Source organism: Mus caroli, unplaced genomic scaffold (assembly GCF_978045245.1).
Source record: "Mus caroli unplaced genomic scaffold, Mus_caroli_1 scaffold_20, whole genome shotgun sequence".
Lineage (NCBI taxonomy): Eukaryota > Metazoa > Chordata > Mammalia > Rodentia > Muridae > Mus > Mus caroli.
The window spans coordinates 54167184-54181238 of record NW_028227275.1 but is presented as its reverse complement, the minus strand read 5'-3'; the positions used below and the strand labels follow the sequence as shown (position 1 = coordinate 54181238).

Here is a 14055-nt window from a genome sequence, read left to right as displayed (position 1 = left end):
ACGTGACAGACAGACAAACACACAAGAGAGGTGTTGAGTCTGAATGTAATGTCTGGTTGAGCTTAGACTAATTATATTACAGCGAATATCATAAATTGTAAAACATAACAGATATGGTACATTGAAGTTTCCCAGGTGCAAAGGGAGTGACTGCAAAGTTTACTCTAGGGATCAGCATCCCTCCAGATGTAAGAGGAGTGACTACAAAAGGACTATGTTTATCTTAGAGATTAGCACCTGCTGGGGTTTCCACACTTTAGAGTTAATTGGGCTAGAGGAGTTTTAACCCTTGCCTGGCCTCAGGAATAAAGTAGTGTCAAGGACTTAGGCCTTGTTAATACTTATCTATGTCTGGAGAATTCCCATTTTTCAGTATAGTAACTTAATTTGCTGTTGGCACGGAATATAGTCTGTAATAAGAATTTCTATCTCAGTGAGAATTCCAGTCTCTTTCTGTAGATAGGTGAAATAATGACTAGTACTTAATTGGTTATTGAATAGGTTAAACTCCTTGTTGCTATCTGGAATCTAAGAACACTGGGAAAAGGCTTTAGCTATGTTAGAATACAATCTTAAAAGGCATCTACTAAAAGGTAATGTTTAATAGAGTGCACGTGAGTCTATACATTAGACTAACGGTGAGTGGAGGATTGATATTATGATTTATAAAAATTAGGGGAGAAGAATGTCAGACTTCAGGAAGAGAGTTCCCTTTGAAACCCATTGCTTCATCGGTCAGTTTCCCAGCTTTCGCTATGTCAAACTGACTCAACCAAAGTACGTGACACATGTCTTTGGGATTACAGAAGCATCATCAAGAGAGAATTTGTTTGACTTGAGGTGGTGTGGGAATGGCAGAGATGCCTTCCCCTCCCTCATGTGCGTCACCTGAGGTCAGGAGAGTAGGAGAGCTGGCCCCACTCCTTGCCCTTGGCTGCAGTGCTAAGGAGAGTGGGCCCTGCATTAACCTGGGCAGCATAGTGGGCTGGCCCTGATGGCAAGGGCAAGGGTGAGCTGGCCCCCAGGGCATGAGAGTAGGAGAGCTGTCCTTGCCCCTTGTCAGCTGCAGCATTGGATTGGATGAGCTAGCTGGGACAGTGCAGGTAAGTTCGCCTGGTGGTGTGGGTGCAGGAGAGAGGGTGGCTGCCTAACTCAGCTTCTACTCAGACCAGATCTAAGGCTCTGAGTTGGCTTACCCCAACATCTACCCCCTACCCCCATGAACTGCTGGAGTGTATGAAAAGGCTTGTTCTGCAGATCCAAAGCTGGAAGATCTCCATGACACAGGGCAACCACAGGATATCTGAGAAGAGTCCCCATGAAGATCCAGTATTGATAGTGTAGCCGAAGCTAGAAGCCTTGAGTCAGACCAATGACTCATTCCAATAAACATTTGCAAATAAAGATGTGTGGCCAAAAGGGTCTACTGTGGGGCACATTATGATACACTGCATCTTTCATGGCAAGATTTTTTACTTTTTTATATTTTTGTTTTCTTTTGGGGGGTTACAAAGGTGGCAGGTGGATAGGAAGTAATGAGATGAGTGGGATTGCGATGCATGATGTGAAAATCATAATGAAAAGATTTTTAAAAAGAGATAGTCTAAAGCCCCTCCTAAGGTGAATCCATATTTTATTTCCAGCCCTAGTACAGCTGTTGGGGAACTGAGCTGCTCCTCGCAGAGCCTGCTTGTCCTTGGAACCAGGACTTAGACGCTGATAGAAGAGGAATCTCAGAGTTTAGATTGCTAAAGTCGCACTGCATTTTTATTTCCTAAAGCTTTATTTTTCTATTATGTACATATGCATGCATCTGTCATGGCTATGTCCACATTTGTGCATTTGTTCATGGAGGCCAGAGACATTGGATCCTCTGGAGCTAGAGTTATAGGTGCTTGTGAGCTGACTAGTGTGCCGAGACTGAGCTAGAACCTTCTGCAGGAGCAGGAGCCTCTCGACCCTGCAAAGACCAGTCCAGCAGCAAAACCAAACCTTTCCATAGCAAGTGCAGCTTTCTGTGAATGCCTTCTAAAGATAAACTCTGGAGTTAGGTATGCCCAAAGGCATTTATAGAAGGAGCTGTCTGTGTGCGTTTGCTGTAGATGCTATCATGGAACATTTCTCTGGAAGGCAAAGTAGCATCTGCCCTCTGCTGTTCTTTTGTGCCAACTTTTGAGCATTTCACTTTCAGCCTCCTCCATAGCCTGTTAGGATACATCTGGAAGATCAGTAAGGCATGCTGTCCATGTATCTGATGATTTCCTAAGTGGGAAAGACCTGACCTGAATGTAGGCATTACTGTCTGATTGGCTGAAAGCTACAGAGGAAAAAAAAAAAAAAAGGAAGAGAGTGAGCTTGTGTGGGTACACCCCACTCTTACTCAAGGGTTTCCTGGCTATCATGGTGTGAACAGCTGTCCCATGTGCTCTCTACCATGATGTTTGTAAAGCTCTAAAACCGTGAGCAACATACATTCTTCTCTCCTTAAATTGTTTAACTTGTCATAGCGATGCTGGTGATGCACAGCTTTAATCCCAGCACTTTGGAAGCAGGGGCAGGCAGATCTCTGTGAGTTTGAGGCCAGCCTCTCTACAGAGTGAGTCCCAGAACAGCCAGGAAACAGACTACTACAGAAACAGACAGGCTACATAGAACAACTCTGTCTTTAAAGACAAACAAACAAAAATTATGGTAACTTGTCAAAGCCATGAAAAGTCTAACCTGTGCATGGTTTGGTGGCTTGAATGAGAATATCACCCATAGTTCAGATGTTTGAGTGCTTGGTCCCCTGAGGGTGGTGTGTGTTTGGGAAGGCTTAGGAGTTGTGACCTTGTTGGAGGAAGTGTGTCACTGGGGGACAGCTTTGAGAGTATAAAGGCTCCTGCCATTTGAGTTTGCTCTTCCAGCTTTCCCTTTGCACAGTTCAAGGTGTGAGCTCTCCTTTGCCTTCTATTTCCTTGCTGTGAGACTCACCTCTGGAACTATAAACCTAGATAAACCTTGCCTTGTCTAAGCTGCCTTCGTCACAGTATTTATCACAATAATGGAAAAACCACTCACATATGAGTAAGTAGAATGACAAGGCAATTTAATTTATGAACATAATATAAGATACATAATATCAGTGGATAAGATGTACACTGTATTTTTATTAAGATTAATCAACACCAAATAAATTTTATTCCCCAAATTTTAAGATAGTATATTAGAGACTCTCAATATAGTTTATTTCATTAGAAGGTTAAATAAGTAACCTCAACCACCAACCTGCCATCTCCTCTTTGACATAGATTCTTCCTAGAATTCTGGGCTTTGGTGTCTAGGGGATGCCTCTCAGCCATCTCTTTTTCTGACCTCTAGTTTCCCTGGATTACAATAAAGACATATATTTGCAGTAAAAACTTTCCCTTTGGAAATTTATTTGGGTTTTTTTTTTTCCTTTATGAAAGGTACATGATCACTCTTGGTAAATGGACAAGGGAAGAAAACGGCTCGTTGCTTAGAGTATAACGTTAGAACACAGCAAATCCTTCATCAGTATCTTCTACAGTGTGTACCCGGGCACAGCTCTGGGCAGGGAGGTGGGATTACAGAAACATTCCCAGGAGACAGGGTCTTAAGTCCACTCTAAAGTGAGCCCAGACTTCATTTCCAGGAATAGTTCAAATCAAACACTACAGCGCCCTTTTTCCTGGTCTACCTGCTCTGCTAGATACAGTCATGTATCATTTCATGACAAGGACAAATTCTGGGAAATGCATTGTTTGACCATTTGGCCATCGCATAGATATTGCAGGGTATGCTGTAGAAACATAGATTGAATAATCCCTGGCCCACCCAGACTATATTATAATCTTATGAGAGATTATTGTTGTTTACATGGTTGGGTGACCAAAAGGTCCCATAATCAGCGTGTTTTCCTAGGATGTGGCTGGTTCCCTTTGGCCAAAACCATGAAAGCAGCTGTGATATTTTGTTCACTTTGGGCAAAGGCTTCACAAACTAGTGAGTGACTGTAGATAAAACGAGTGTAGATGAAAAGGTGAGTGTAGATGGAGTGTGAGGATCACAGATTTGGGGTTCATCTTGTTCACACTCTATTTGCCTTCTCAGTGGCTAGGCCTGGATTGGAATGAAGACCAAGACAGAATTTGAATGTGGAAGATAGATGCAGAGACACATTGACCTGGGCCCTTATTTTCAGAATTGATAGATTAAAATGCAATGTGTGTGTGCGCGCGCACATGCGTGCATATGTGTGTGTCCTTTGAGATGTGAGCTCGGTCTGACAAAGTGATGCCAGGTCAGCTTCTCCCTTGAGAACAGGAGAATGGGGCTATAACTGCGGATCCTTGGTTGTAGCCGCCCCTCCTCTTCTCTGGTGGGGGTGCCCTTGGAGCCCTTCTTAGCAGTGGACACAGTAGAGATGGACATTTCCACTGATCCTGAGCTCCCGCAGCTGCTCCAGGGCTTTCTGGTCCAGACTGGTGGCCCCCAGCCCCTGCCCATTGAGTGCCAACTTCAGCCCTCCCTCTTGGCACAGAAGCAGTACCTGGTAAGAATAACTTGAATGGGTGGTGGGCTTCCAGACAGACCTTTCCTGCTGTACTACCACAGGGTTCTTGCTTCATTGAGGGACACAACTATCAGAAACAGGTGGGTCTAGAAGTTAAAGCTCACCATCTGCAACGAAGCTTTCCACTGGGAAATGTTCTCAACCATACTGGAGTCATAAAGAGAGCTTGAGACTGGGTCTCATGTAGCTCAGGATGGCCTCAAGCTTCCTATATAGCTGAGACTGGGCTTGAACAACTCCTGATCCTTCTGCCTCTACTTTCCAAGGGCCAGATTATAGGTGTACATAGGGATGGTGTATATCACTCTTGCCCTTTGGAAGCTTAGGGAAGCATTTAGTGACAATGCCTCACCTGAATTCATTATGCCTGTGTTTCTGGGCACAGGCTCTCTGGCATTAGCATAAGGACTGAAGGACTGAACATTCTTTCTACAGAGCTGGCTTCCTAGCCCCCAGAGTATTGGCCTGCTCACTCTTCCCAGAATCCAGCCCATAGTCTCCCAGATCATTAAGGAAATGGGCTCAAGGAGAGCTGTGACTTCTTGGCTCAGACCTACCTCGAAGAATCGCTGGGGGTGAAAGAGGAAGGGGGCGGAGATCAGCTTCTTTCGTCCCCAGGAGGAGACCCAGGCCAGTGTTCTGTCTGTGAAGGAAGCCCTGAGTGTCACAGGAACATGGGTGGCCCCATCCTTCAGGCTCAGGGTGAAACTATAAGAAACAGGCAGAGAGGTGGATCAAGCCCCTGTCACCTTCAGGCCATTGTATCTCTGAAGGGGAAGGGTTGAGTCAGGAGAGCCACTGAAGACTGAATAACTTCTAAGAGTTAGGTTTGTTTGGCAGGCTCTGGGCAGAACACTTGGACATAGAACAGTATAGAGTATATAGACAGTATATAGACAGCATATAGACAGCACGTGAGTATCATACTTGAATCCCTAACTGGAAGACTATGCAGGTAAAATAATTCCCTACCCCAAGCCTCAGTTTATTCCCCTGAAAGTGGGTATGGCTGTGACCATAGCCTCAGTTAACATTTATTGTTATGTGTCAGACTATGGCTTTTGCAAAGAGCGAGTGGTAAGGGTCAGGCTTCAGGGGCTTATGCTCTGTTGCTTTCTAGTCCTGTGGTCTTGGGCAAGTCACTGAATCTCTGTGTGCTTCCTCAACTGTAACTTAGGGGGGATGAGTGCTGTTCTCATCTCATGGGCTGCTGGAATGAAATTAAAGAACAGGTCAAGTGTGCATGTAAAACAGCGAATGGACATGAAAGGGACACTCTGCTTAGACAGTACTATTACAGAACACAACAGCTATGTCTTTTTAATTACCTGTCTGAGTGTGTGTATGTGTGTGCAAGTGTGTAGTTGTATGAGTGTGTATATGAATGTATGTGCACGAGTGTGCATGTGTCAGTGCAAGTGTGTGTGAGTGTGCGTTTGTGAGAGTGTGTGCATGTGTGTGTGTGTATTTTTGTTTGTGTGAGTGTATGTGAATGTATGGGTGTGTGAGTATGAGTGTATGTTTGTTTGTATGTATGTGAATGTGTGTGTGCATGAGTGTGTGAGAGTGTGAGCATGTGTGTGCCAGTGTATTTGTGTGTGAATGTGTGAGTATGAGTGTGTTTGTGTGTATGTATGTGAATGTGAGTGTGCACGAGTGTGTGTGTGTGTGTGTGTGTGTGTGAGTGTATGTGTGTGTGTGTGCATTTGTGAGTGTGAGAGAGTGTGTGTGTGCACCAGAAACTAGAGGAGAGTGTCTGGTGTCCTCCACTATTTCTTTCTGCTATTATTTTGAAATTCACTGAGCTTGGATCTTGAGCTCCTCAGTGAGTGAGGCCAGAGGCCACCAAGTCCCAGCTCCTCCCATCTTTGTCTCCAGGGGTGCTGGGGCTTATGAGTGTACTTGAATACCTGGCTTGTTACATGGGTGCTGGGAGCTCAACTCCAGCCTTCATATTTGTATTAGGGGTGATTTTAAATGCTGGACCAACTCTTTAGCCCCAGAGTTTTGATGGGCATTTAGAGAGAACTCCTCGTCAAGTGTAGGGCTCTATTGGATAGGGTCAGGGTGACATTAGGGAACACTGGAGCGTCTAGTCGAAACAGATCTAAGCTGCAGGCCTTGGCTTGAGTGACCACTGGAGGAGAAGCCAGAGTCTGGTGCCCAAGCACTTCTTTTCTAGGCAGCTTGGCTGTTTACTGATTGTAGCATTGTGATAGAGGAGGAGGCCATATCACCTCTTTGGGTCTCAGCTACAAAGGCTCTTGTCTAGGACTTGTGATGTGAAGCTAGTTTACCTGACAGGGAAGCAGCACCCACAAAAGGGGCTGCTGTGCCTCACCCAGCCCTATTCATAACTCTGTAACCTGGGCTAACTTACTTCTCTTTGCTCTGCTGCAAGAGGGAGGTAAATGGTGGTGTTAGCGCTCTCTCTCTCTCTCTCTCTCTCTCTCTCTCTCTCTCTCTCTCTCTCTCTCCTAATTAAATACTTACTCTTTCGGCTCTTTCAAGACCAGTCCTCGAACTACAATGACTTGCCCAGGCCAGAGACCCCGAGGAAGAGCACGTGAGCAGGGCACCTCCTGACAGAAATTGGAGAGGACTGAAATGGTGACCACTGGGATGTCAGGGTCCCTCACCAGCAGGATGCCCCCAGGGACCCAGGAACACCAGGGTAGGTGAGTGTCTCTGTAGGCTTGCATGCTGGAGACTCAGCCATGCCCCTGTATTAAGCACCCGCTGTAGGCTTCTTCAGGCCCCTCTAGGCTGTGCACAGTCTCTTAGGCCTTGTTCTGCCAGTGTGCTCTGAATTGTATGTAGCGGGTATATAGTGGTTTATCATTCTGGCACCTGTGAGCAACTGGAGGTCTGGGGCTGGATGGTTTCCCTAGCCTGATGCCTGGTACTGGGCCAGTCATGGAGTGTATTAAATGCCCATTTGCAGAGCAAATGAAGAGGGTGAGATGAAACTGGAGTTCAGCCAGGAGCTGTTTCGTCCTCCCACTGCTGCAGTTTTCCACAAAGAAGGAAAATGGAATTTCCCTTCACCTTCAGAAGAGGCCTGGAGTGAGGGTCACTTACCAGCCTGGGGCTATACAGCAGGAAGGGCTGAAGGAGAGAAAGAGGCAGGGACACTGTTAGTATTTGCTTGGGCAAAGGGAAGGTCTCCCTACTTTGCCTGCATTTGGGGGACACAAGGAGTTTGTGCCTCTCCCAGCAGTGAGTGATTGGGTTCCCAGGTGGGATCCCTTGAGTCCTGAGAGGGGGGGATGAGACTCCTCATCTCTGAGTAGTGGGGAGGAGCTGTCTTCCTACTCCTTCAGCAAGGTTGTGGGTCTCATTTTCCCTTTTTGTCCTATGGCATCAACCATAGTCATCCTGCAGGGTTGATCTGAGGACCTAAAACTCAGTAGAAATTATCTCCCGATGGGAATCATGGGCTCTTCCAGGGAGTCAGTTACCTCCACCCAGTTTCCCAAGTATGCCTTGGAGATAGGAGGGGAAAGGCAAAACCAGGCTCCCCATGCGGCTTAAGGGAGCCACAGCATATTCCTGGCAACTGCAGCAGTGAGGGAAGGGGTCAGCTGAGCCTTGTGCAATCATATGCGGGGAGGAGAGAGGGCCAGCTGGCTTCTAAGTGTGGTTGTCCAGCCTTGCTCCCCCAAGAGGTTCAGATATTTGGGCTAAGGAGCCATCAAGCTTGATGACTGAGTTCCCTTCCTGAACCCCTGCCGATTGTCCTCTGACCTCCACATGTGCATGTTCCCCCACTGTGCACACACAGACACATTATAATTTACACAATAAATAAATAAATGTAATAAAAATCAATGAAAGAAACTCACATATCCAACTGGATACTCTCTGCTACCCTCCACAAATGGCTGTTGAGAAAGAAAAGGAAAAAAAAAAAAGAGCTGGAGAGATGTTTCAGTGGCTGCTCCTCTAAAGGACCCAGGTTTGGTTCTCAGCACTCACAGTGTCAAAGAATTGGATGCTTTCTTCTGGCTTCCATGGGCACCAGACATGTACATGGTGCACATATATGCATGCATGCAAAACCACTCATACATATAACATAAAAAAGTAAAATAAAGCCAGGCACTGGTGGTGCACACCTTTAATCCCAACACTTGGGAGGCAGAGGCAGGCAGATTTCTGAGTTCGAGGCCAGCCTGGTCTACAAAGTGAGTTCAGGACAGCCAGGGCTACACAGAGAAACCCTGTTTTGAAAAAACAAACAAATGAACAAACAAACAAATAAACAAACAAAGAGATGCCAGCCTTTGGAACCGCTGTAAGCCCCTGATTGCTTCCCATACAGCCTTTTAATGCTGGTGTGTGAAACATCCCTACTCTTGGCCCACCTCAGGTTTACTGAGTCAATCTAGGACGGTATTTGCAGTACTGGGGATTGACCTAATTGTGTTTGCCAGGGCAGTGTGCTACTGCTGAGCCACATATTTAGCTGTATTCTGAATAAGTTAGTTAGGTAGATACGATTCATCTATCAAACTGCAGCTTGCATTGGCATTGATGTGCCATGACCCTTGCCCCTCAGTGCCAAGCAGAAAGATTCCTGCCCATGGCTCCTGGGCTTCCTTACTGTGGTCACCTGTGGTCACCTTCTCTTCTTCCTCACCCCACTCACTTCTGACACAGTTTTGCACTTCTTTCTCTTGGTTATCCCAGGCATATAGAACCTTCCCCTCTCTCTCAATCTGGGGTGAGTGAGTGAGCCCCAGACCTGTTCAGATCAGGGGACGTCGGAGGCCAGCCTTGGTTCCAAGGGAACTTACATTGATGTTCAGGAATCCAACAGCCTTTACCAAGATGTCACCAGATATGTCAAGGGTATCCACCCGTGACAGTGGGAGCCGGTAGCGGTAGTGAAGAAAGTGCTGGCCATTTACACTCACCTGGGGAAGCAAACCACAGTGGAAAAGCAGCACGCTGCACACTGTGTGCACAGTCCACCCTAGGCACCGCAAGCATGCCCTCCAAGATCTTACATTTCTTTTTCCCAAACATTGCCAGGCAGGTGCATTGTACAGATAAACTTAATCTGTGCAATGTTGAGCTGATAGGTGGCAGAGCTGATCCTGGGACCAGGGCACTGTCCATGTCCACTTTACCTATGACAAAGCTCTTTCCTTCCTAGCCAGTCTGAGTTGTTGCCATTGTCATCGCCGCTACCACTGACACCATCATCACCAGCAGCAGCAGCATCACCAGCATCACCACCACCATCATCCTCTTCCTATCTATATAGCAAGGAAACCAAGGCTAGGGAAGTTGGGGATAATTTTCGTCCATCAGGGCTTCCTTGTCCTGTGGAACCATCTGAAGGTCTCATTATCTTTCTGTTAGGATCATATAGGAGGTCAAAGCCTGGACATTAAGTTCTCTCTCCCTGTCTCCTGCTGCCCTGGCGGAAAGGAGATGGTGACGACAGTGGATTCCACCTCAGACCTTGTGGGGAAGATTTAATGGGCACATTCACAAAACGGGCTTAGCACACTGCCTGCCACCAAGCATGGGTCTTCTAAGTGTTTGCTCTGACCACGCCCTGGATCCCTCTCCCTACTAGATCAAGGGACTTTTGCACTTTCCTATTGCTCTACAGGCCCAGAGCAGTCTTATCCTGTCTCCATGGGGCCATTCATCACAGTGCCATGGAGAACTGGACAAGAGCAGTGTCAAGTGTCAGCTCCAGACTGCCTGATGCACACACAACCTCCCACTCACCTTCACCTCTTCGTTCTCAAAGAGAAAGAGAATGAGGAAGCTAGCCCCTCTCTGCAGGGCGACCCCTGGCCACCGGATCTCTTTTTGCCAGAGTCCACCTTGGTGGGTGTTGCAGATGACATGGGGCTTGACAGTGTAGAATCGAGGGCTGAAGCGGAAGGCAACATCTGGCTGAGGATGCAGGCAGCACCCACACTGGAAGTCCACCTGAAACCTGGTAGGGGAGTTGTGAGGTTTTGAGTGCCTACAGAAATCAATCCTAAAGGTAGAGAGGAACTCCAGATTGATGTCCCTAAATTTGGGCCCCACTGAGCGTCCTAGCCAGTCCCCCTTACCTCCGTGCATGCAGAGGGACCACACCCTGCAGCGTGACCATCTTGCCTGCATACAGGCCACCAAAAATTGTTGTGCCATAAGGAATCACCTGAACGAGGAAGAGAGATCGGGTATGCCAACTGGACGCGGGGCCAGGGATGCCATATGGACAGGGGCGGACGTGGGTAGAGAGGAAAGACCAGGAAAACAGCCTCGCCCTGAGTTGATCTTGACTGTTAGATTGATGGGGGAACACACTTTGGGGTACACCCGTGAAGGATTTCTAGAGGGAAGCAGAATACCCATCCTAAAGGTGGGCAGGCAGTGCCTTTCTAAAGGCTGGATCACAGATGGCAGGCAGTGCCTTTCTAAAGGCTGGATCACAGATGGCAGGCAGTGCCTTTCTAAAGGCTGGATCACAGATGGCAGGCAGTGCCTTTCTAAAGGCTGGATCACAGATGGCAGGCAGTGCCTTTCTAAAGGCTGGATCACAGATGGCAGGCAGTGCCTTTCTAAAGGCTGGATCACAGACGGAATAAAACGACGAAGTGCAAGCATTCATGTCCCCTCCTCACCCCACCAAAGAGACAGGGTGTCTTTGTAGCCAAGGCTATCTTGGAACTCACTCTGTAGACCAGGCTGGCCTCGAGCTCAGAGACCTGCCTGCCTCTGTCTGTCTCTGTCTGCTTCTGGGCTGTGATTAAAAGCGTGTGCCATCACCCCTGTCAGGCCTTTGACTCTTGACTGTGGAGTTGGGAGAGTGGTCACCTCCTACCATCTTCCCTGCCACGGTGGATGGATTTCCTATGGTTGTGAGCCAAAATAAATATTTCTTGCCGTAAGTTGTTTTTGCAAAGTAATATTTTTTTTTCACCCTCAAGAGAAAATGTCCTTGTAGGGAAGGAACAGTTTTCTCTCCAATATTCCTGGGTTACTTTTCTTACTGCTGTAACAAGATACTCCACAAAAGCAACTGAAGAAAGGAAGGAAGAGTCCTGTCCATCATGGCAGGAGGGCATGCCAGCAGGAGCTTGAGGCAGCTAGTCACAGCACACCCAGTCAGGAAGCAGGCTGCAGTGATAGCTGGTGCTTACTTAGCCTGATGCCTGCCTTTTATTCAGACCAGGAGTCAGCTCATGGGGTGGTGCCACCCTAACTTAGGGTGACTCTCATTACCTTGATTAATGGGATTGAGATAATATCTCACAGACTTGCCCAGAGACTTGTTTCCATGGCAACCCTACATCCCATCAATTTGTTACTCCAGTGACTCAGCCCAGTTCTTTCCAAAGTTCTTCTTTCTTGGGCAGACATGCCAAAGCTATATGACTCAGGGAACCCTAATCAGCTCCACAGCCCTATCAGAGCACCACCCAGCTGAGGCACACCAGGTTGCTGTGCCACTGTGGTTTGTCACTCCACTGGGTGCCATCTGGGAAGGAAGCTGCTGAGGGCTGGTGAATACCCAGAGTTTAGGAGCTAAGAGGAAAAAGAATGAAGAAGTTGGGAGCAAGTTGGCCCTGATGTGGACTCTCTTTGGAGATACCTAATGGTGACTAGGGACCAGGCCCATCTCTTGGGGCCAATCTTTCCTCATATAGAGGCTGTCTTGCCTTCCTGAAGTATGGACACACTTTCTATCTACTTTTGTTGGGTCTGCTCCCTTCCACTTTTTCCTGTTCCTCCATCCTGACACCTTTTTGCTTTCCCTCTTCTGAGTTCTCAGAGTCTTGGCTCACAATGCTAGCTTGGCCCTTGGTCCCTCATGTACAGGAGCTGGCTGACTGTTTTTCCATTAGGATCACTGTATAAGATAATTGGAGCCCTGTCTTTCTCTTCAGCAGGCTCAGCACAGTGGGTGCTCCACAGAGGGTGTGCAGACAAGCTGGAAGGGGAACCTGGGGCAGTGTCACAGGATCAGTCAGCCCTTATATGTGACTTGTCAACTCCCAGTGGCAATCAGAGAGCCCAGACCACTCCAAGGAGCCCTCCAGGTGGCGGTCTTAGCTTGCGAAGCAACAGGCTGTGGGGACCTAGGAGGTTTCAGATGCTTCAGTCCTGTTGCTCAGGCACCTGGGGGGTGGGGGGAGGAGCCAGAGGCCAGGATCTCTACATGGCATGGCAGCTTGGCAGGCAGCCCAGTGGCTTCCAGTTCCCAGGCTCTTGGCAGAATGTGTTAATTAACTGATCTGACGGAGGTCTCTAAGGAGGAGAGAACCAAGCAGGGGAAAGTAATAATTAGTGCTCATTAGTGGTAGTGCCTGTGGCTGGGCTTCAGAAAGTCTCCTGGGCACTGAACAGGGGGAGGGAGAGAGGAATCCACATTCTCCCTGACTAGGAGGGTTTCCCTCAGGCTTGGAGAAGGGGCTGCCCTTAGTCATTAGTGTCCCTCATAGCACTCCACCTCCATTCTTCTAGCCACCTATCCCAGAAGAGGCATATTGAATAGGCAAGGATCCTGGAAGCCCGACCAATCACTTGTCAGCTGGAATTTAGCTGATTGGTCGTTTTATTACGCTTACTCACCGGGTGGAAGACCGGCGGCTGCAGGATGAAGCTGTCAGGAATCGGGTCCAGGTGTTCGTCAGTTGACATGGGGGAGGGGCAACTTCAACTCAGCCTCTGATCCTGATTCCAGCAACGCGATTCCCCACTGAATGGACTCACTTTTCCCAGCCTCTGCAACAGCTATCCAAGCTGTTAGTCTTACTTGTTCGCTATGGAGTTCTAATGCTTCTTGGAGCCGACCTGGGAGGGGCACTGGCCCACCTCTAGGAACCACATCAACCCCCGCTATGATGGTACAGCAGCAGCTTTGCTGGACTGGACCTGCTAGCAGAAACTCCCGCGCGTCCAGGGGCGGGTAGCTGGCACTCACTCATGGACTTGCTAACTGGCCCATCTGTGTCTGAAGCACTTGGCCACTTCAAAGGGAAGCCTGGGGCCGGCTCATTTCAGCGAGGGCTTTTGTTTCCTGGGGCTCACCTGGGCCTTAAGCGGATAGTAGGAAGGGAAGCTGCTGCTGCTGGTGGTACACGTGTGCAGGTTCCTTAAGAGGCCCCGCCCCCCAGGTTCCTGGCTCCTCCCGCATTCATTCCCTGGTCGCTTTCCCTTCTCTTCCCCTTTTCCCCAAGTTGTACAGTCCCTTGAGGCCATTTCAGCATTAGCTGCAAATGCCAGGGACCAGCTAGGGTCACAAGAAAGTGGAGTGAAAAAGGCCAGGGAGAGGAGGGCTCCCTTGGTCTCAGACAAAGCAGCACTGGCTAGAGGGAAGACAGCCTCTGCTCTTACATGCTGTGTCCTTCCACAAGTCACTTCTCCCTGAGCCTCCCTTTGTTCACCCCGGTGTCACAAGGGTGGCCATGGCTGGGCTTTGTGTTTGAGCCTGGACCCATATTGCTGTTTTAGGAGAGGCC

General features: G+C 48.2%; 1 protein-coding gene across 2 annotated transcripts; it reads right to left on the bottom strand.

Moving 5' to 3' along the window:
- Positions 1-3473: 3473 nt before the first annotated feature.
- Positions 3474-13713, bottom strand: Lgals12 (galectin 12). Of its 2 annotated transcripts, none has more exons than XM_085833843.1 (9): positions 13166-13713; positions 10660-10748; positions 10325-10538; positions 9376-9495; positions 8422-8460; positions 7658-7684; positions 7070-7158; positions 5134-5284; positions 3474-4552 (listed from the first exon to the last, which is right to left on the bottom strand). In XM_085833843.1, exons 1-9 carry the CDS (start codon positions 13232-13234, stop codon positions 4406-4408), a joined length of 945 nt encoding a protein of 314 aa, XP_085689969.1. In that variant the 5' UTR covers positions 13235-13713; the 3' UTR covers positions 3474-4405. The 2 variants fall into 2 exon arrangements, with proteins under 2 accessions (XP_085689969.1, XP_085689970.1); XM_085833844.1 differs by lacking the exon at positions 13166-13713 and adding an exon at positions 11266-11340.
- Between the last annotated feature and the right edge of the window lie 342 nt (positions 13714-14055).